This window comes from Elgaria multicarinata, chromosome 18 (genome assembly GCF_023053635.1).
Source record: "Elgaria multicarinata webbii isolate HBS135686 ecotype San Diego chromosome 18, rElgMul1.1.pri, whole genome shotgun sequence".
In the NCBI taxonomy this organism is placed as follows: domain Eukaryota; kingdom Metazoa; phylum Chordata; class Lepidosauria; order Squamata; family Anguidae; genus Elgaria; species Elgaria multicarinata.
The window spans coordinates 21448896-21471607 of NC_086188.1; the positions used below are offsets into that span (position 1 = coordinate 21448896).

The 22712-nt window shown below is 48.5% G+C and overlaps 2 protein-coding genes across 2 annotated transcripts; both read right to left on the minus strand.

Annotated features, from left to right (window-relative positions):
- Positions 1-414: 414 nt before the first annotated feature.
- LOC134410897 (glutathione S-transferase theta-1-like) lies at positions 415-8650 on the minus strand. The gene is made up of 5 exons (XM_063144408.1): positions 7959-8650; positions 6975-7062; positions 3691-3841; positions 839-1015; positions 415-689 (listed from the first exon to the last, which is right to left on the minus strand). Exons 1-5 carry the CDS (start codon positions 8068-8070, stop codon positions 489-491), a joined length of 729 nt encoding a protein of 242 aa, XP_063000478.1. The 5' UTR covers positions 8071-8650; the 3' UTR covers positions 415-488.
- Positions 8651-10773: 2123 nt separating this feature from the next.
- On the minus strand, positions 10774-15776 carry LOC134410646 (glutathione S-transferase theta-1-like). The gene is made up of 6 exons (XM_063144036.1): positions 15557-15776; positions 15277-15336; positions 12830-12902; positions 12193-12343; positions 11548-11724; positions 10774-10999 (listed from the first exon to the last, which is right to left on the minus strand). Exons 1-6 carry the CDS (start codon positions 15666-15668, stop codon positions 10799-10801), a joined length of 774 nt encoding a protein of 257 aa, XP_063000106.1. The 5' UTR covers positions 15669-15776; the 3' UTR covers positions 10774-10798.
- Between the last annotated feature and the right edge of the window lie 6936 nt (positions 15777-22712).

A 22712-nucleotide genomic window follows, 5' to 3' on the forward strand; every position in this document is an offset into this window, starting at 1 on the left:
CGCCAGGGCGCTTCTTGCCTGCCTTTCGGGGCCAGGCCCTCAGTAGGTGCGCGGAGGGCTGCGCCTTCGGCTTCTGGGACGCGTGAAACGTTGCCAGGCCCACGCTCGCGCGTTGGACCACTACCGGACAAGGGCGGCCCACTAGGAACTCCTGCTGCCAGAAATGAGAGGCCTCGCTTGCTTCCTTGCCTTTGCCCATCTCGACCTCAGCAACATATTCCCCCAAATAGCGAGTATAATTTTTGCAAGGGTGCTTGACTTATTCTAAATACAGGACTTAGGATTTGGGGCAATGTCTATGTTATTAATGAATTTGATTTGCGCAGGATATTTCACATCTGCTAAAGGTGGTTCAAGAATTTTTTTCTGGGGGTAAAAGCTCATCCTATGGGAAAAGCTTCATATCCTGTCATAAGCAGAGAGGAAAATGCAAAATCCGGTGGTAGAAAAAGACCCACAGAATGAAGGGATGCACTAAGAAGCCCCATTTATTTTAGCATCTTCAAGAGCATGGGCTTCATTTGTGCTTTCAGTGCTGGGTCAATGCTGATGTTCTGCAGCTCTTGGGTATTCAGGATCCGTGAATGCGCTTCCATGAAGAGCTCCTTTCCCAGGGTCACTTCGACCCTTTTGCGCCACTCCTGGAGTTTAGGCCGGCCTTCGAAGATGTCACAGCCAGCTCCCATGGGCTAGAGAGAGAGAGAGGAAGATGCCATGGCCAGGGTAGCTTTCCCTGGAGGACAACAGAGATCCTCCCCAAAGGCTGCTGCCAGCGGCTCCCCTTTCAGGGAAGCAACCCAAGGTGGGGGAGGAAAAGGCACGCCTTCCCAGGCCTCACCTGCATGAGCTCCACAATGGCCACCAGGTCAGCCAGGGAGATCTCTGTGCCAATGAGGAAGGGCTTGTCCTGCAGGAACTTCTCCTCCAGCTTTTGCAGGGCGAGGTTCAGGTCCTCTATTGCGTCATGTAGCTTCTCTGGGGGTACTTGCTGGCCAAGGAAGAGGGGGATTACCACCTGCTCCATGAAAAAGGAACAAGCATTATTGATGTCCAGAGACAGGGCCACAAAGGCTGTGTTAGAGGGGAGCCAGGCCACACACTCCCCACTGCCTCAGGCAGGTTGCCAGTGGGATTTTTACGGATGCTGGGGCCTGACTGCTAGTTTTGCGCCAGTTAGGGATTTCCTAAATGTTATTTTGCCCCTTCTTTCTGGGGCTGAGGATATACAGCAGGGGTTTAGAACTGCAGCCCCAGGGGCTCAATCCAGCCCCTCCTAGGCTCCCCTTTCACTGGCTACAATGTGCTTGACTGGGTTACATCCTTGAAGGCAACCTAGGAGTAGTTGTAGAGCAAAATGCTGGTCTTTCAGCCTTTGGCCCCTGCCACTACTGGAATGCAGCCCCCGAGAGCATCTACGAAATGGAATTCGGCCCTCAGACTGAACAAGGTTCAATACCCTGAGGTATTATAATAGAATGTAAGCCTATGCGGCAGGGTCTTGCTATTTACTGTTTTACGCTGTACAGCACCATGTACATAGATGGTGCTATATAAATAAATAAATAATAATAATAAGTATAAGACGTGGTGGTGCGTCTCCACCCATCTCCACCTCAGCACAGGGAGCACAGGATTGCTTTGCCCATATGCAATATATAAATATAACACAGAAGGTAAAGTGTAATGAGACTATTAGTTCATATTAAAGACATACGTGCCAAGATGAAACAAGTACATGGAATTTGTCATTCCAGCTGTTAAAGGCACACAGCCTTCATCCAAAAAAGAGGGGTCACCTCACTGTTGCAGACACTTAGCTTAGAGTTCCTCCCCCTTTTTGTGGCAAAAGTGCGGCTGTTAAATGTGCATCATCTCTGGTGGGCTCTTGTTCATAGAATCATAGAACAGTAGAGCTGGAAGAGGCCTATAATAAGGCCATTGAGTCCAAACCCCACCCCTGCTCAGTGGAGGAAACCACCTTAAAGCACATCTGCCAGTTTTGCACCAGTTAGGGATATCCTAAATGTTGTTTCCTCTTCTGCTCTTAGGCTGTGGGTGTTCAGCAAGGGTGCAGAACTGTAGGCCCAGGGGCTAAACCCAGCCCCTCCTAGGCTCACTAGCTGCATCTTGAATGCCTCTAGTGTGGGAGAGCCCACTGCCTCCCAAGGGAGTCTCTGCATATAGCTGGACAATGCAGGTGGGTCCTCTTTCACAGAAGGCCTGAGAAACCGAAGCCCTTCCTATTCCATGGTGACAGGGAAACCTAAAAATGCCCCCCTGAAGCCCCTGATTACAATGTGAATAAAAGCGCAGAAGCACGCACACTCCTGTTCTGGCCTTCATTTGGAGAGACACAAAAGTGCCTCATCTTTGTTTCCTCCTCAAGGTTACCCTAAACCCTTTACTCACTCATCCGTCCTGCTAATCTGAAATGAGGGAAAAGTTACAGTTCCTAACACATGAGAAAGAAAGCCTTGAGGCCAGAAACAAGTTCCCATATCCCCTATGGGTTATCAACAAGACCCCCTCCAAGTGGGCACCGAGAAGAGGCACACGACACTTTCGGCGGACCTCAGTAAGGAGTTACCAACATACAAGGAGTTACATACACTGGACACAGTTGTCACAATATAGGGCATTGTTTTAAGTAGAACAGTTTCATTTATGGAAAATGTAGAAAATATGTAAACAATAGGAGATGGGAGGAGGGATTCTTGTTTTACATGTGGAGGGGCTTGGAATATTATAAAAGGATGTGGATGATGGGCAGAAAGTTTTCGCCATTGGTTTGTACGATGTGACCTTTTCTCCTACGCGTGTAGTAAAATAGAGTATTATTATTATTATTATTATTATTATTATTATTATTATTATTTTATATAGCACCATCAATGTACATGGTGCTGTACAGAGTAAAACAGTAAATAGCAAGACCCTGCCGCATAGGCTTACATTCTAATAAAATCATAATAAAACAATAAGGAGGGGAAGAGAATGCAAACAGGCACAGGGTAGGGTAAAAAGGCACTGGGTAGGGTAAAACTAACAGTATAAAGTCAAAACAAAATCAAGTTTTAAAAGCTTTAGGAAAAAGAAAAGTTTTTAGCTGAGCTTTAAAAGCTGCAGTTGAACTTGTAGTTCTCAGCGTTCCAGGCATAAGGGGCAGCAGAAGAAAATGGACGAAGCCGAGCAAGGGAAGTAGAGACCCTTGGGCAGGCGAGAAACATGGCATCAGAGGAGCGAAGAGCACGAGCGGGGCAATAGTGTGAGATGAGAGAGGAGAGATAGGAAGGAGCTAGACCGTGAAAAGCTTTGTAGGTCAACAGGAGAAGTTTATATTGGATTCTGAAGTGAATTGGAAGCCAATGAAGAGATTTCAGCAGTGGAGTAACATGGTCAGAGCAGCGAGCCAAGAAGATGATCTTAGCAGCAGAGTGGTGAACAGAAACCAACGGACTGATGTGAGAAGAAGGAAGGCCAGTGAGAAGAAGGTTGCAGTAGTCCAACCGAGAAATAACCAATGCATGAACAAGAGTCTTGGCAGAAGAGACACAGAAGAGTCTCTGTGTCTGGACCAGTTGTAGAAGTCATTCCTTCCCTCTCGGGTTAGGGGAATTTCCCTAACAATGGTATACCCATGGGAGGGAGGAGCAGTCCTCTAGGGCTTGTGACATCCAGCCCTGACCTTACCTTGAGCCATAAGATTTTGGAAGCACTGGCCCGGATGGTGTTGTGTTGCCAGGCCAAGTATTCATCAACCCGGCCTCGCTTCTTCATATCAGGTGGGTACCAGTGGCTGGCCGTGTTGTACTTTCTTGTCAGATAGAGAAGGATGGCTGTGCTGTTGGAGCAAAAGGGAACATCTGGTGGAGAAGACAATCCCAACACTTTGGGGGCTTTCTTAATGCTTTTCCATTACAAGAGCCAAACAGGTATGAGTTGCGCAACAAGGGGTTGTGGGGAGCAAATAGGAGGCTGATCACATGGATTGTCAACATTTCCCCCTGGACACTCTGAATGTTTGCAAGATAAGCAAGAGTCACAGTTTTAATTTGAATGAAACACCCAGTAGCCCTCATAAAAATATAAGAAAGGTCATGCTGGATCACACCAAGGGTACATCCAGAGAGCTTCAGCTATTGGGCGGTATAGAAATGCAATAAATTGGGAGGAGTCCTGTGGGTGTTTGCTGTTGCCCTCCCTCCCAAGCAGCTGCAAGCAACCTGTGCTTTTTCCCCAGGTACTAAAGCCTTCAACATCCTGTAAGCGCGAGCCTGTGGCACGAGCGGAAGGGCGAGAGCAAAAGGGCTCTCGGCCTGAGGCTCTCCGCTGTGGGCAAGAAGCCGCTACCTAGAGGTCTATGGACAGTTGAAGTAACAATCCACAATACTCAGACACCTGCAGATTCAGTGTTCTTTGGATGTCGCTAGAGAAGCTCCCCCACATACCAAACCTCTCAGGGTGTATGGAGGAAGGGGAAGAACCAAACAAGAACTAAGGGAACCAGGAATCAAAAGAACCACGGCCATTCAGATGTAACAGCAAAAGGAATTACCAGAAAGACATTGGCCATTGGTTATTGGATACCACTTCCTGTGTCTCGCTGGGCTCATTCCTGCTTCCTGGTTAATTGTGTGTAACATCATAAGAAGCACAATGGTCCTCACCAGGGGCAGATATAAACAACTAGGTCTGGTTCCAGTGACTGAAGATACCAAGGCCCCAAAACAATTAAAAATCACTAACTTTTTCCCCATCAACTCTGAGGAACTTCTCAATCTAACACCCAAGACAAAGACTCCTGATAAGGAGGTTCTAGACTGGTCCCTGGGACCTCAGAGTATAATGAGGGTCATGGACTGGGAAAACCCAGAGGGAACGCAGATGCAGTTTAGCTGCAGAATTCGCATCTGTGGGGGTTCCCCTTGCAGAGACCAGACATCCGATTTGCTCATCTGAAACTCTACAAGGCAGCTCAAAAAGTCCTGTCATACTGACCTGCCTGGATGCATTTTCAGGCAAGAATTTCGATTCTCTACCCCCATATCGAAACATTCACTCTATTTTCACTGACGACAAAGATCCCCATGTGGTAGCCAATCTGCTTAGCAGCCAACATGAACTGACCAAGGGGGGAATCTACACTACTGCTTTAAAGCACTTTATAACAGTTTTGACAACTGTTGGGGCCCAGGACACACTGCATATACAGGTTTCAAAACGTTTTCAAAGTGCTTTAAAGCGCTTTAAAGGCAGTAGTGTAGATCCCCCCCAAGAGACTGTTTCTGAGCTGGGCAGATGATATATCTCTGATAAAGAAGTTTCTCTTAGAATGCAAGGAGCTTCTGACTACATTAACAGTTTTTGCACTAGGCATATCTAAGGAAGGAATCCAAGGCAACACAAGTGAAATTGAAACTAAGACATCTGAGCAAAAAGCGATGCCAAGTTCCAACCTTCTAACACTGGCTGAAGTATACACAAAAGATGTGCCTGAGCTTGGAGGAGTGGTTTCAGAAATGGAGATGAGCAAAATTGGAGCACAAACAAACAATTCTACTATGCTAAATAGGAAGGTGGGCAGGAGATTGGCTAAGAAGAAAGGGGGCAGTAATTTAAAAAAGGCCAAAAATGTGAAAAATGCTAACCCTGCAAGATACAAGAAAATGGAATTTAAGAAACTTTTTAAACTGCTTGACAAAAGTCTCAAGCAGAAAGCAGATATAAAAGTTAAGGAAACCAAGAACAAGGAAACTATTGGTGATACTGGCAAACACCAATCTGAAATTATATTTGATACCCCCACCCTACAGCCCATCTCACTAACATCAATACAGGATCAGATCCAAGTTTCTGATATGCAGGATCCTTAGACACTAGCCCCACGGAGAAAGAAGCTCCACCAGACGAAGAGCGTAAAATACTCCAATTGGAACTTAATATTGAATAAATAAATAGTCAAGTATTCTGTTCAAACAGCAGCCAACCAGATGTCCACAGGAAATCCACAGGTGGGACACGAGTCCAACAGCACCTCCCACCCAAGTTCCCAGCTATTGGTGTTCATAGGCTTATGGCCTCTGATACTGGAGGTAGCATATATCCATCAGGACCAATAACGATTGATTGCTTTCTCCATTAATTTGTCTAAGCCCCTTTTAAAACTATCCAAAGTGATGACCATCACTACATTTTGTGAAAGTGAATTTCATAGTTTTTGTGCTCTGTGAAGAAGTACTTCCTTTTTGTCTGTCCTGAATCAACCATCAATCAGCTTCGTGAGTCTCTAGTTTTATGAGAGGGAGAAAAATTCCCCACACCAGGCATAACTTTGTACTCCTCTGTCATGTCTCCCCTTACAAACCATTTTTTCCTAGGCTACACAATCCCAGCTGTTGCAACGTTTCCTCATAGGGGTGATGCTCCAGCCCCTGGACTGTTTTAGTTGCCTGTTTCTGCACTTTTTTCAACTACATAATATTCATTTTATATATTATATAGTTGAAATATAGAATACTGTACACAGTATTCTAAGTGTGGTCGCACCATGGATTTGTATAAATATAGTATAATTTTGGAAGTTCCATTTTCAATTCCTTTCTTAATCATGCCTAACATGGAATTTGCTTTTTTCACAGCAGCCACACACTGGGTTGACATTTTAATTGTGCTGCCCACCAGAACCCCAAGATCTCTGTCTTGGCCAGTCACTGGTAGCTCAGATGCCATCAGCTTATACTTGAAGTCGGGATTTTCTGCCCCAATGTGCATCGCTTTATACTCGCCAAAGTCCATGCCAATTTGTACAAAGAGGTGGTTGTTCTGCCCTGTTGCTGGGGCAATTAAGGAAATAAGGACTTTGTGCATGAAACCAAAATGAGCAAGCAGTAAAAAGGGAGGCGGGCTGTCCCTTCTCCTTCCCACCCCACCCCTCCACACTTTGAAGCGTAGCTGCAGCTTTAAGGAGTTTTTACCACTCTTCTAAAGTGTAGTCGCCATCTTTCAGAACTGGCACTTTTCTCAGAATGTTCACCTTGTTAAATTCCTCACTGAACTGTTGTCCTAAAGTTGATAAAACGGATCAGTAAAAGGCAATGCAAATATTATTAGATGAGTTCCAGCAGAAATCTTCACACTTTCTCTTTCATATATGTGTGTGTGTGCGCGCGCTCACTCGCAACCCCCCCTTTTTAGCAGCTTACAACTGAAACCCACATAGCTGTAGAATTTAACTCAAGGCTATGTGGCCCTCGGCAGTTGATGACACAGTCCCAGGTTCCAAGCCCTCTAGAAGGCCGCCAGCTGCTGATAGAGATGCCAGCTCTGGGGAGCAGAGCCCCCTGCCCCCGGTTGATTGCTTTTGTTCCTCCTCAAAGTCCCTTGGATCTTTTGGGCTACCCTAACTGATCATCTCTGTTGCCTGCTTTGGTGGGTACAGGAGAGAAGGTCATGCTAGAGCACTGGTGTCTGAAGATAGAGGCATCTGCCCTGGTCCAGAGGACAGTGGGCTGAATTTGTGTGAGACCACAACTCCAGAAGTGGACAAATTGTTAAATGGACACTGCTTGCGCTCAAGAGGCTTCAAAACATAAGAAGAGCTCTTGAGGCTCAGAGGCTCACCGGCATCCTGTTTGAAACAGTGGGGAAGGCTGTAAACGGGGCCATGAAGAAGAAGGCTGCCCCGAATGTGAAGGCTCCATTGGGTTCTCATGGAAGAGCATATAGAATTTGCAAATCAAGTTCATGTTTTGTGTGTGTGTGATGCTCCACCTGCCCTCCTGTGGCACAGGCTCAAATGGAGATAGGGAGCTTTCCCTCCCCCTCCCCCTCCCCCTCCCCCTCCCCCTCCCCCTCTGCTGGGAAGTCACAAAGTGGTGTGGGAAGTTATGAAGCCCCAAGTTATGTATTCATGGGATGGAGTGGGGGTTATAGCTGGAATCGCAACACCCCACAATTACCTTTAAGCATATCAATGCTCTTCATCATGAAAGGGATGTTGTTGTTCTTGGCAAAGATGTAGACTGCCCTGCAGGGCTCGGAGAGCAGATCCAGGTAGAGCTCCAGCACCATGGTGAAGCATCCTGGCTGCAATCCAGGCGGGGGCTCCCCCTCCCCCCACCATGAAGCGAGACCAACAGAAGCTACTTCCCAAGCTCCTCATTGGCCTGGTGAGTAAACAGCCTGCTGGGCGGGGGAGGGTCTCCTGACAGGCCAATCAGGCAAGGCCAAGGCCCAGGTATTCCGCCTCCTTGGCCAGGTAGCTGGTTCTCGACCCAGCAGAATCTGCACACAGGGCAGAACAAGGAGCCCCCTTCTCTTCCCAGGGCCAGGGAAGAGGCCAAGGCGGCAGTTGGGTTGGGGTGAGATAGGCTTGGCTTGGTAGATACCGGGGCTCTGAGCTGCCTTGTGTGCTGGCCAGTAAAGTCTGCCAGACATAGTTGCACAGAAAGGGGCAAGCGGAGGTCAGAGTGGGTGGGTGCCGGAAACACTGCCGTGTCTTCAGCCGCCAACCATCGCTTTCAGAAATGGAAAATATTTGTAGGAGTCACACAGAAAAATGAGGCCCTGCGGCCTGCTGCGTCTGCTCAGCCACGTGTTCGATTGCCTCTCGATTAAAACGTGGTGCAGTTTGGGGTGGTTCATTTTTTCCGCCCACAAAAACCAGGCAGGCCAGCAGGGCCAGGCTTTCCTTGCCTCCGGAGCCCACCCACCCCCAACCCACTCCTTTTGTCTGATAAGGGCTCCGCCCTCGCCGCGCTGTGGCCAATAACAGGCACCACATTCCGCACAGCCCTGGAGGACCGAGGCGGTCATTGGCCCGCAGCGTGATCTAAGGAGGGAGGTGGCTGCCGCCGCATGCGCCCTCCGTGCTGCCCTCAGGCCACCGCCCTTGGGCTGCTTGGACCTGCACTAGCTCAGGTGATAGAGGCAGGGAGAGATTTCACCTTTTAAAAGAATGTAATGTACCAAGGGTTAAAGATGGCTTCTCTGCCAAAGGGTGGCTACATGCCAGATTTGCATGCCTTAATGGTGGGCTTCATGTGCTAGCAGACAAAGAGGAAAACTTTCAACCAATGGAGCATTGAATGTAACCTATGACTCATTGAGATTGTGCACCTTACCTTGCAAATTGAATGTAACTTACCTTGCTAATCCAGAACTGACCGACAGAAGGTTAGGAAAGAGACGAACACCCTCTTGTAGTCAGGGCCTATAAATAGACTGAGAGTCCTTTGTTCGGCATGTCTCCATTTTGTAGAACTGGAGAGCACCCACATACTGCAGTATCGGAAGTAAATAGAATAAGAGCGTTCTCCAGCCTTCTGCGTTTAATTAGCTACTAATGTGCCAGGATAGTGAGCCTTTAACCCCTGGTTGAGGGGCAACACAGGGAGAGGAGACGGGTGTTCACTTCTGTCCAGGATGGATGTCTCCAGGAACCAGTGGGGCAACCAGGGCTTGTGTCGCTGGCTGCTCTAACGGGCAAAGGCCCATGCGTCTGGCCCTGCCATGCCTGTCCCGGGCAGCAGCAGCCTGGACTCGGTGCAGGGCTCAGCGCCACCCGAGACATCATATGCGGACCCGCACCTGTCGGACTGGCACCCCTCGAGCCAGGGGCCTCCAGAGCCAGCCTCTCCAGGAACTGCCTCCCTCCACAGCAGCGAACCTTAGGCCCCATGCCGGCCCTGCAGTAGGAACAGAGGAGGAGGGTGCCTTCCCTCGTTCCTTCCTCAGGGTTGGTGGGGTGACCTGGCTTCAGTTGGGTGGCTCAATGGTTGGGCCCCTGCCTTGCATGCAGAAGGGCCCGGTTCAATCCCCAGCAGCATCACCAGGTAGGGCAAGAAAAAAGCCTGCCAGAACCCCTGGATGGCCATTGCTGCCAGTCAGTGTCAGCAAAATTGGGCTGAACGGACCAAAGTGCAAACTCAGGATAAGGCTGCTTCTGGTGTTCTGTCCCTAATTCAGCCCCGGCCCTCACTGGAGCAACTGGGGGCTGTCTGCAGCCCTTCTGGCCACCCTTCTTGGCAAAGGCAGGCAACGTGGGGAAATGTGGATTGTGCTGCTTCCCCACCAAGGTCTTTCCCTTGTGATGCTGCTGCTGCTGCTTGAGTGGGGGCTGGGGGTGTCATTGCTCAGCCTCCGTAAAGCTCCTAAAGACCAAGGGGCCCTTCCTTGCCAGCCTCTCCAGTTGAAGGGGGCTGGGGGCAGGGTGGGGAAGCCCCGCTTCTGCAGAGCTACTGACAGCCAGACAAGACAGCCATCAGCCAGGGCAGGGGTGCTGAAGCTCCAGGCCGTGGGGAAAATCCAGCCCTCCTCTACATCCACTATGCCTTTGGCCCTCAAGTCCTACTTGGAGCAGTGGCTGGAAGCTGCCACACAAGGGCAGCTTTGCAGGCAGCTTCCATGGGCCCACGCTGCCCTACAGACCCTATCTCCATGGTTGCATCCCTGCCATTGCACCCACTGAAGGGCTCCCCTGTTGATCTCGCCTGCCCTGGGTTTATGTGCTCAGCCAGCGCCGGCCGTAGAAGTGCAGAAAGCTGTGCCAAGGACCCTTCCCACTTTGTTTGAGGCCCTCAGTGTTGACCCTGTTCACTTTGTTGTGTAGGTGGGCCCAGGGAAGCCTCTTGCCTCCAGGTACAATGCCACACCGGGGGCATCATGCTCTTTGGGTCCTATGAAGAGCCTGCATTGGTGGGCACCTGCCTGGAGGTCCTGTGAATATCCCTGATCTTTGTGGGGATGAGGAGACATAACAACGCAGAGGTGCCCTTTCCTTGGAAGCACTTTTATTCGTTTATTTCAGCATCTTCAACAGTACTGGGCCCAGCTGTGCTTTCAACTGTGGATCGATTGGGATCGTGCTCAGTTGTTTGATATTCAGTATCAACTCATGTGCTTGTTGGAAGAGATCCTTCCCAATAGCTTCCTCCACTCTGCTGCACCACTCTGCTAGCTTGGGTCTGTCCTTAAAGATGTCACATCCAACACCAACTGGCTGCAGAAAAAGGAGGTCACTCAGCAACACTGAAATCCACTATAAGGAAGGCTCTGAGACCTGATGGAGCCATGTGCCTTTGCTACTCTCCCCTAATCACTGTCATGGCATCTGCCGCGCTCTGTGTCCCTACAGCAGCCACACCTCAGTTCTCCCAAAAGGGGCCAGACCCGCATTGATCCCATCAGAGCTTATGGCATAGGAAAGTAAAGCCTGCCAAGAGGGGCAATTTCCCAGAAGCTAATCTGAAAAAATTAACTTTATCATTTAGACCCCACAAAACAAGCATCTGATCAGAATGAAGGCAGCTTGTCTCACCCACTAGCGTCCTTGAGAGCCCTCGGCTGGTCTCTGCTTGTGGCTCGTTCTGGTCTGATCTGGTTGCTTGATCATCTTATACAACCTGAATGTAGCCAAAGCCAGCACCCATAACCAGGGGTCAGCACCCATAACCCCCCACCACCACTTGCTATCAGCTGGGGCTTGAAGCAAGAAAGGCCAACTTGTGGACTGGCCCTTCCGGAGAGCCAGCCAGCCTCAGACCTCACCTGCATGAGCTCCACAATGGCCACCAGGTCTGCAAGTGAGACTTCATTGCCCACCAGGAAGGGTTTGTCCTGAAGGAACGTCTCCTCAAGATGCTTCAAAGAAGTGGCCAGGCCTTCCATGACCTCCTGCAGTTTCTCGGGAGGAAGTGGTTGGCCCGTGAAGAGAGGGATGAGCACCTGTGTAAGAAAGACAGTCTTTGGACATAGAGTCTCTTATCTGTGTGCGGTGGTTGGGGGTCTCATGCTGCTAAAGAGTGTCAGGAATGGATTACAGATTGCTCAAGCTCTCAGGGGAGGGAAGAGGGTGAGTGGACTGCTTGTAGCTGCCTTCCAAGGCCTTGGGAGCTGATTATAATGGCAGGCTTCTCTGCGGTGGTCACCAAAGGTCCTTGGCTCTTTGGGTCCCAGGCAAGGCAGCTGGTAATATGAGAGCGAAGAGCCAGAGATAATTCCAGAGTGTGCACCATCCACTACTGGTGACCTGAAGGGAGCCAAGCTAGTTTTGCCAGGGGGGTTGCGCCAGAGGGACACAGAAGCAGAGCACAGTATGGACCTCAGCTCTTCCAGAACCATCATGTATGGTTCTGGGCCAAGCAGAGGAGCCGGCTCCCCAAAAGGCTCTACAGACCCGCTCAAATCCCTCACCTTGATCCACATGGTCTTGGGAGCATTGGCCCGGATGTTGCTCTGGTGCCATGAGAGATATTCATCCACCTTTGCTTGTTTCTGTAGGTCTGACGGGTACCAGTGGTCTGGGGTGTTGTACTTGCGGCTCAGATACAGAAGGATTGCATTGCTGTCCAGGCATTCAGAGAAGAAGACAAAGGGCCAAGGAGGATAGAGGGAAAAGTACAGACCTTAGTTTCTGCACCAAAGGAGTTGTCAAATAAAACTGGTCAGCTGGCTCAGCCAGACTGCCTGTAGTTGGTTTGACCACAGCTTCTTTGGAGTCCCAGGTGCCCAAGACCCTGACTGCCCTATTGGAGGTACACAGATCACCTTCTTGATCCCCCCTCTGGATGATTCCTATACTGCGAAGGTACAGGGAACTCTTCCTGGTAGTGGCTCCATCATAGCATGACATCCCCATCTCTCGCGACCCACCAAAGGGGTGTGGAGCTGCTTTCCAGCTGTAGTGTGCTGAATCCCCAGGCCCCAAATCTCCTGTTGCTCCTTGGGGCTGTGACCTCTGCCCAGCAGCAGCTGGCCATCTGATGCACTCATGATGTAAAATTCAGGTAAAAATTAGGAAACGAAATCATGCCTGATAGCCTCTCCTTACCCTTCTGCCAAAATGAAGGCCTCATCCCTCAAGATTGGAACCTTCTTCACCATGTTCACCTTGAGCTGTGGTCCTAAAGCCAAGCCAAGATGGGGAGAGAGGCAGTTCAGTCCACAAGAAGAGCTGGTGGGAGGGTGGAAAGTGGAGACCCCCCACCTCCTCCAGCAGCCCCATCTCTCAGAGCCTATTGGCATGTTGGAGCTTGTCCACTCCCCCTTCTGGGACATTTTTTCTCAGAGGGAAACCTGGACAAAGGGTTTGCAAGTGCTGTGCAAAAGTCCATGTATCAGACCCAGTTGGGGGCATCTGGAGACAGTGATACAAACAGGAAACCTGGATTCTGCAACTGAAATCAGCCAGACAAATCACATTTTTATAAATGCAGGATGGCCTAAGAAATCAGAATTGCTATGCCAGGTTAGATATGGATCAAATGTGGATTTAGTCACTCGTGCGACTTCCCCCGCCCCCTACCCACTGTGGGTGATTGGAAAGACAGAGCATCCTGTGTGAGCTATGAACTCCCGCCCTCAGGAGATTGGACAGTGAGGACATGGATATGATCACGGCTGTTGTGGTTTGTAGCCACAGACGGAGCCGGGGCCTCTCCACATGCCAGGCAAAACCTATCCAAAAGGAACAATCTCATTTGGCCCAACCCTGTGTTAGTGCTAAATTGCACTGCGCTAAATGTGAAGCTTGAGCTGTCTTTCCAAAGGGGAATGGCCCCAAAGGCAAAGTACAAGGCCACAGTGTGCTCCCTTATCTCATGGCGTAGTGAGGCAATGCAGCTCCTGCTCTATCCCAGGTGCAAAAGAGCCCCCACCCACCCCGTTCACGCAGGGGCCGGGTGACAGCAGAGGTTGCCCACAGCCTCTGCTGCTCTTTGGACTCTTTCAGGTCGCGCTGACGCTGCACATGGAAAATCAAGCACGCAGTGCAGGTGTCAAGTCTACAAAAACCAACCAGGTCTTGGAGGCGTGATCCAGCTGAGTGCAGCTGCTGGCCACACCTCGTCCCTTGAGGAGGGGCAGAGGTACCTGGAGCCCAGAGGAAGCACTTTTGCAGGAGGGGTGTTGGCGGTTCCAGGTTAATCCCAGCAGCTGCTGCCTGTGGGAAAGGTGTGTTCCCTTGCTGTTCCAGGCATTCAACAGGGTGTGTGGGCATAACCAGAGGTTGGCACGCACCCCTTGAGTTTGCTGCCAGAATTATGCTTTGCAGCCAAAGTTATGTAAAACCATAACCATGGTAGTTTCTCCTAAGGCAGGCTGGGTATGTCAAGGCTCCCGTCTATACGACAACGGGATTGCTCCTCATTAAATATAAACCCAAATTTTCACTGATTCAAATGGGGGGTGGGGTGGGGTGGGGGATTCTGGCCTGGGTTTCTCCAAACCATTTGCCCTTTCCCTTTCCCTCAGTGTTCCCGGTATTGCTTCTCTGGTCACTGAAACCATAATAATCCAGAAATTCTAAATATAGGAACGGATCAAAGGAATGTGCAGCCAATTTCAAATAATTGTTCTCATAATTGTATTTTTGTGCTCCTGGTTTTATTTGTAATTCCTACTTTTATAGAATGTTGCTGTTTTGTATTTTCTGTTTTATCCTCTATGCCACTTTGGGTGGGTCCTACAACTCACAGCATTTTCTGATTTCTGCCCCATTTTGTGGACCTGCTCTGTCTTCACAGTAGGTCCACCACTGTCTACTTTTTTGTTCTGTTTTCAAAGGAAGTGACATGAGTATCCTATCATTATGACTACCTGAACTATTGTGGCAATCACAGACAGCTAGATAAATTGGTCAAGAGCTCTTCTAGAAATCAATTATGGTGAGAATTTACAGTCTGAGCAAAAACCCAACAGACAAACACAGCAAAAACAAAAATCCCTTTTACAGTCTGAAAGAGAACATAATGATGGAGGAGTTGCCCATTCTCATGTCCACCCTCTGTCAACTGAGGGAGAGGACCGCTTCGCTTCCCTCCTGCAGTCTCACAACCACCTTGTAAAGTAGGCCACTGTACAAATTGCCCAAAGCCACACAGGGAGGCCAAAGATGAATGGGGAGTGCTGAACCAGATCCATATCTAACTCTCCACCACCCATTGGTCCACCAGAAACTGCTCATGTTTTTGTCACCCATGGTGGCCTGGGCTAGCAAAGCATCTCCAAGCAGAAGGAGAGTAGACTCCATCTCATAGTACCACAGATGATGATGGGGCCTCACTGCCATAGTCAGAGCAGGCATGGAAGCAGCGGGAAAGTAGGGACTCATGTGCTCCTGCTGTTGCTGCTGCTTACAACCCGTTGAATTGTGCCCCCCGCCCCCCCCCCCCGGCAGCTGCCTTGCCTGCTGCTTGCTTGCATGATTGGTTCTGCCCTGTGGACCACTCTAATTCTTCTGTGTCCCGTAAATGCATCATCCAGAGCATCTGCTCTTACCTGCCGGTGTCGACCCCCCTGGGTTATTTGCACCTGGCACCTTCGTCCCCAGGATGGAATCTGGCAACAGAGAGGCAACTGCATAAACAAAGGCTTCCAGCGTGGGTTCCTCTAGCCACCCTGAGCACAGGTTCTAAAAGGTGTTATGAGGGAAATCTTGATATTTAAGGAGATTTTACTTGTCTCTGGAGAGGACCAGGAACTATGTGAGTTTGGTGCCCACAGCCAACCAGCATTGCCCACCAGAATATACAAGGGAAAGGAGTTTGCTTCTCCTCACCTTTGAACAGCTCCACATCTTTGAACACAAAGGGGATGTTGTTCTTCTTGGCAAAGATATAGACAGCCCGACAGGGCTGAGAGAGGAGATCCAGGTAGAGCTCCAGCCCCATGGAGCCAGCCGGACATACGTGTGGAAGCCAAGCACAAAAAAAGGGGAGCTAGGTCTCCGCATGGACGGTGGCAGCAGCCGTGCAAGCAGTGGCAGAACTGGGAGCTAGTCAAGCCGGTGCCTGCTAGACGTCCCACCCCCAAAGGGCAGGGCTGGGCAGGGACTCCAGCAAGCTGGAACTTCCCCTTTCTTCCTCAGAAAAAGCAAAGAGCAAAACCTTTATTGGGATAACCACCACAGATTCACAGGGGCTGGGGAGAGCATGTTCTACTAGCAAGCCAGGAGACCATGTCCAGGCAATCACATTTTTCTAACATTTGTTTTATTTAAGATATTTCTGAGTGCCTCAAAATATATTTTTTTAAAAAATTACATTCCAGAGTGGCATACAAATACACTAAATTAATTTCATAACAAACATTTAAAATAACACAAGGAGCAATATGAATAATTTCAGGTCAGCCATCCCATAAGTTCTAAAACCTGGACGCAGGCACAGCCATTAAAAACAACTTGCAGCAACACAAACCTCTTAACTAGAAGCAGACTGAAAAGTTGAAGAGCCTTTAGGAAGGGAGCTCATCCTCTCTCAGGGGACAGAGGTCCCTAAATATGGATGCCCCTCTCTTCTCTCTCATGTCCACCCACCTCTCCTCTCCTCCTGGCAGGAGCCCTGGACCTCAGGGAATGGTGTAAAAGCTGGAATGGAACGGAACAGGCTGGAACGACCCCTTTATATTAAAAAAAACCATACCAAAAGCAGTGGCATGTGTTAGCAACACTGGGGAACAATATTTTAGGACTAAAACCATTGCAATAGTATATCACTTTTAACCCCAGAACTCCCAAAACAATATCCGGAACAGAATGGGACGGCCGGAACGGCCACTTCTGAACGAGTGATGTCAACCAAACTCACCAGTCACACATAACTCCATGGCAGGGATGCAATAAGCAACAAAATGTCCAAAGAAACTGCGTTCTGATACCTGCATTCACTCATCCCCCACCCTCTCTCCCTCCCTCAGTCCTCCTGCTAGTATCCCATCAGCCATTGCTTCCAAAAATCTATCCTGTTTTGGACTAGAGCAGCAGCCGCTGCTTTCACCACTCTTGCCTTGCAACTCTGTGGCTGACGAAATAACCAATGGTGCCTTCCACAAAACACAATAAGTAATGGTGTTCAAATATCCATCTCTGCACAGCATTGGTTATTTCAGCCATATAACCAACTGTTGGTTAACAAACTCCCAGCACACTACAAGATGGGTTAAATAACCAACTGTTAACTATTTGAACCACCATTACTTATCATGTTGTCTGAACCCAGTCTCTATGTTGTGACATACTCTGGATAAGTTGGGGTGTTTTTTAAAGCCACTTAAAAAACAACCACCACCCTGCTTTCTGTTGGTTCTGTGAACTTAGTATGCTGTGATTGTGTAACCCAAACTCACTCATTCTCTTGCAGTTGCTGCCTGCTGCCTTAGTTTGACTGTTTGCAAAATAGATCTCTTCCCCTAGTTGCTTTCAATAAGTGGCCACAAACTGCATTCTCTGTGTTGCTATTCTAGAGAAATGTCTGGGAGGGCTGGTTGGTGGGTTGAACTGTGTAGCAAAAGTCTTGTGTACCGCAAAATAGGTGCCTTTGGTCCACCTCCGCTGACTCCCCCTTTCCACCCCACCAGCTCTCCACTGCAGAGACCTAGGTCCGACCCCCTCCAACTGCCTGCCCCAGCATGAGACACAAGCCCCCACCCAGCAGACCAAGGCATGGGCTCTCCTGCCCAACCCAGTGCCCCCACCTGCAGACCTCCAACCCAGGCAAGAGATAATGATGATGATGATGATGATGATGATGATGATGATGATGATGATGATAATAATAATAATAATAATTTATTTCTTACCCACCTCTCCATTCTGATTGAGGCAGGGAACATAATATATATATTGTTATCCTAAAAACATCCTAAAATTCCACCAGATAGGCCTGCCGGAAGAGATAAATCTTAATTGCTTTCTTAAATGCTAATAGACTGTTCAGTTGACGAGTCTCCTCCAGCAGGCCATTCCACAGTCTGGGAGTAGCAGAAGAGACGGTCCTCTGGGTAACACTTGTCAATCTAGTTTTTGCTGACTGAAGTAAATTCTTCCCAGAGGACCTGAGTGTGCAGGAGAAGGTGATCCCGCAGGCACCCACACCCAGCATGAACTGTGCCTTGGAGGGGGAATCTATTGTGATTATGGGGTTCTTCTGGGCAAGCACATTGTTTGTGGAGGTGGGCTGGTGTATCCCCATGCTCTAAATGTGGGGAAATCTTCCTTTACAACAGCAGTGCTGATAAACACCAGAGTCTCCACACACTTCTTAACAAAACCTGTGATATCAGTGGCAAAACCTACAGCAATTAGTGAGTTACGGTGGAACTGAACAAAATCTGGGAAATCATTTTTCCAACTGTAACACCAGTCCCCTTTCAAACCCCTCAGGCAAAGGGACCAGCACACGTGTGGCAAGTAACTGGGATGCTCACGGGACTGTTGTCAACAGCTTGTGTGCTCAATCCTGTGAGATATTATGCATGCCAAGCCAGGTTGCCCCCTCATGCCTGAGGGAAAATAGCTGAGGGAAAGCCAGCAGTACAGGGGTTAACAGCTTGGCAGCCATAGACTCCACCCCATATCTCATTTGCTCCACCCACCCACCCCACCCTCCTGTGCCACTGTCAGCAGTGAAGGGGGTAACAACTTGAGTGCTGGTTGGCAAAGAGGAACTTGGGATGCCACACTGGATAGAGAGAGGGAAACCAGCGCCCAGCACAACAAAAGTTAGCAGGACACACACAGAGAGAGATTCAGAAGCAGACAAAGGACTTTGCTTGAAACTGACAAGACATTTTGGGTGAAACTGACCAGCCTTGTATTGCTTTGAATAATGCTCTTAAGGGCCTATGGACCTTTGCAGTGGAAAACTATAAACTGTAAGGGTTTAAGGGAGGAAATTTTAAAAAAATCATATATAATCAACAGATGAAACAATCTGATTAAAATTTGGTGTACTGAAAGCACTCCTTAAGACCTTCCACTGTGCCAATTTGGATCTCTTTATCTTTAAAAATGAGGGTGCATTTTCACCTGCTTTGAAGCAAAGGCTCCGTTAAAAACACACACAGATCTAAAGAGTCTCTCTTCTCCCCCACCTCACCTTCCTTTCCTCCCTCACAGTCCTTTATATATGAGGGTGAGGGTTGTTGCTACTGCTTTTTCCTTAACCTGGGAATTAGCCGGTCCTGTTTCCCCCGCAAGGAGGACTGCTTGGCTGCAGTCCCCGGTGCATCCCAATGCGCTAAGGCCCATTATCACTTGCCACGCATGTGATCACACCTTTTGCCCAAGGTGTGTTGCAGGTTGAAAGAGGACTGGCATTATGGGTTGGAAAAATTGTCTCCCGGCTTTTGTGTGTTCATTTCAACCAAAACTCACCAGGAGTTTTGCCACCGAGATAGAGAGAGTAAATTTGTCAGCCAGAACTATTTGCCAAATACTGGACTAATCCAACCATTTACACTATATGCTGACAATGTTTTCCTTGCTATCCCCATTTTTGCTGCTGAAAGCAATGGCAGCTATTATTCCTATATGTAGTATTTGATTTGATTGTCTGGAAATAAAGCAACATAGCTAATTGTGTGTCTGGAGCGATTATTTGCTTGGCTATGTGTGATATGCCAAATACTTGTAATCATTCCACTAGGGGGCAGCCCTAACCCATGTGGGATAGCTTGGCCACAGTGGTCCAGGCATTGGTAAACTCAAGACTTGATTCATTGAATCAGAGAATAGTAGAGTTGGAAGGGACCTATAAGGCCATCGAGGCTGCAATACACTCTATGTGGGGCTGCCCTTAAGGCTGCTCCAGAAGCTGGAGCTAGTGTAGGACGCAGCAGCTTAGCTGTTGCCGGGAGCTGCCCCTTTTAAGCATGCAACTGCACTGGCTTCCTATTTACTACCAGGCCAAGTTTAAGCTTCTTGTAATAGTGTACAAAGCCCTAAACAACTTTGGGACCAGGATACCTGAAAGTGTGCCTTCTCTCCTATCAACCTGTCTGGTCACTGAGGTCATGCCCCTGGTGGTTCCACATCAACCTATGGCCCAATTGGAGTCCACCCAGAGAAGAGCCTTCAGCGTAGTGGCCCCCTTTCTGTGGAACTCCCTGCACCTGGAGGTTCAGGCAAGTGCCTCCTGAAAAGGAAGCATTCCTTGACTTTTGTTGGCATTCTGTGTGTTTTTAGTATAATGTTTTAATTTTTGTGTTTTTTATTGTTCTAATTCTTACATTCACCACTCCTGAATCTGTTTATATAGAGTGATATACAAATTCTGTAAATATTTGCATCCATTTTCCCCAACACAAAGCTCTCATTAACGTGTTGAGTGGTATAAGATGCTACTTGTGAACACGTTAATTGCTGCCATGGTAGATTTGAATCTTATTGAACTCCTGTATGCTCCAAGATAGACTCAGCTGTTTATCCACACATTTCAATTAGAAATTATTCCTTTATAAACTGTTGCCTGAATGCAGGTTTTTAAAACCAGTGTTAGTGTGTCTATCTGTCCCAGTCTGATGTATAATTTCTTTGAAGTCCACTTTACTTGCCATCTCTGCCACTACTGGATTGGCCTGTTCCAATCCCAGCTTTCCAATCATTTGTCATCTGGTATCAGCTTGTCCTTAGTAAAGAAATCTTTGAACTTTTGCAAGTCCTTGATTTCCCATCCCTGAAATTGATTATATTGATCTGGATTAATAAATTGAGGTAATCTAAAAAGAGGTGTCAGTTTTTCTCTGTACACTCATTGTAGTCTTTAAAAAGGGATTTTGAATGTTTCTTAATGTAGTCAAACTGAATGGTAAAAACAGAAGAGCTTTTATAGTCAGGGACTGAGGTAGGAACACCACTGACAGCCACAGAAATTGCCTTTTTGTTTCTAATTATCACTAGTAATTGTTTTAATTGAGACGCATCATCATAATACCAAAACTCAGGGATTCTAACTGCACCCCACCCCTTCAGCATTACACAGAGTGCTCTTGCTTATCCTTGCTCTTTTGCCTACATAGACTCATAGAAAAACAGAGTTGGAAGGGGCCTAAACAGCCATCAAGTCCAACCCCCTGCTCAATACAGGAATCCACCCTAAAGCTTCCCTGACAGATGGTTGTTCAGCTGCCTCTGGAATGCCTCCAGTGTGGGAGAGCCCACAACCTCCCTAGATAACTGGTTTCATTGTCGTACTGCTCTAACAGCCAGGAAGTTTTTCCTGATGTCCAGCCGGAACACCACTTTTTGAAATCTACCCCACTCCTATCTCAATGATGATTTCTCACTGTTGCAAGCCTGCCCAGCTAAGGATTTATAGGTCAGAACCAGCACCTCGAATTGAGCTCAGAAACAAACAGGCAGCTAGTGCAAGTGGTCTGGAATCAATGTTATGTACTCAGTCCTTCTGGATGCAGCAGTTGCGGTTTCTAAACTGTCTTCAAAGGCAGCCCCACATTACCAGTGCATTGTAGTAATCTGACTTGGAGGCTACCAGCACATTAACAACTGAAGCCAGGTTATCCTTGTCCAGATAGGGGCGTCCTTGGAGGCACTCCGTAGTACTGAGGTCACTTGAGCCTCAAGTGACAAAGACCGCTCCGGAAGAAACCCTGAGCAACAAACCTGCTCCTGTTGGGCGGGGGGAGGGAGTCCAGCCCCATCGAGAACAGCCTGCGCACCCTCCGTGCCTCCATGTACATCTATTCAAAAGTAATTTCATTGAGCCCCAATAGAGCTTACAGGGAAGTAGATAGAAAGCCTGCTTGGGCGTGTAATCCGGCGTATCGCACTGAGTGCCGCATGTATGAGTATCTGCTTCCTGGGCAGGGAGTCGCAGTGCTGCTGCTATCATATTTTGCCACGTGCTGCTGGCCTCTTTCCTCTAGGGTGACCATATGAAAAGGAGGACAGGGCTCCTGTATCTTTAACAGTTGCATAGAAAAGGGAATTTCAGCAGCTGTCATTTGTATATATGGAGAACCTGGTGAAATTCCCTCTTCATCACAACAGTTAAAGGTACAGGAGCTATACTAGAGTGACCAGATTTAAAAGAGGGCAGGGCACTGCAGCTTTAACTGTTGTGATGAAGAGGAAATTCCCCCAGGTTCTCCATATATACAAATGACACCTGCTGAAATTCCCTTTTCAATACAATGGTTAAAGATACAGGAGCCCTGTCCTCCTTTTCATATGGTCACCCTACTTTCCTCCCCATCCCCATCAGGCATAAACTCAATTTTTGTACTGTGCTGCTTCTCCCTATTACTTCAGAGTAGACATGCATGGTCTGCTTTTCTGTGGCCCTTTAGATGCTGCTGAGGCCTTTATTTCCTTCCCCTCCTATGCCCACACTCTCAGCTTTGCAGGGCTGCTATTTGGCAATGTGGTTGTGCTACGGACTGTGTGGTCCCCCTCACTGTTTTGCATTCATGAACCAGACTGCAGGTGTGTAATAAAAACGGTGGCAGAGCAGCTTTTAATCCTGGGAGAAAAGCTGACAGGAGCTCGAAACGGGCGGTTCAGATTGAAGGCAAAAATGTTTCCTGTTTCTCAGTTGGTGGACGTGGTGGGATTAGGCCATCACACTGTGAAACAGGGTAGCCAGTCCAAGGGCTATACCAGGGAACACACCTGCCAACCAACAAAGCTCCGGTGGTTTCCCCATTCCGAGGTTTCCCCATTCCTCCCGCTGCCCCTGCTCCCCACCCCCGGCTTCAGCCCTCCACTCCTTAACACCCCACAGTCTCCGTACTGATAGTATTTTCCAAACTGATCAGGACTGGCTGCTGTTTCTGTGACCTTAGGGCAGGGTGGGCAAATTGTGGCACTTCAGATGTTTTGGCCTACAACACCCATCATCCATCATGTTAGCTTTGCTAACCTCAGGCCAAGATGGGGGATTTGGATTGAAAGGAGAACTTCCATATAGCGGACA

Coding starts and splice junctions, on each gene's coding strand:
- LOC134410897 (XM_063144408.1), bottom strand. CDS start 8,070: ATGGTGCTGGAGCTCTACCTGGATCTGCTCTCCGAGCCCTGCAGGGCA. Junction 7,063..7,958: donor GAGCATTGATATGCTTAAAG/GTAATTGTGGGG, acceptor TATCAACTTTAG/GACAACAGTTCAGTGAGGAA. Junction 3,842..6,974: donor GACTACACTTTAGAAGAGTG/GTAAAAACTCCT, acceptor TTGCTCCAACAG/CACAGCCATCCTTCTCTATC.
- LOC134410646 (XM_063144036.1), bottom strand. CDS start 15,668: ATGGGGCTGGAGCTCTACCTGGATCTCCTCTCTCAGCCCTGTCGGGCT. Junction 15,337..15,556: donor AGATGTGGAGCTGTTCAAAG/GTGAGGAGAAGC, acceptor CTCTGTTGCCAG/ATTCCATCCTGGGGACGAAG. Junction 12,344..12,829: donor GCCTTCATTTTGGCAGAAGG/GTAAGGAGAGGC, acceptor ATGCCTGGACAG/CAATGCAATCCTTCTGTATC.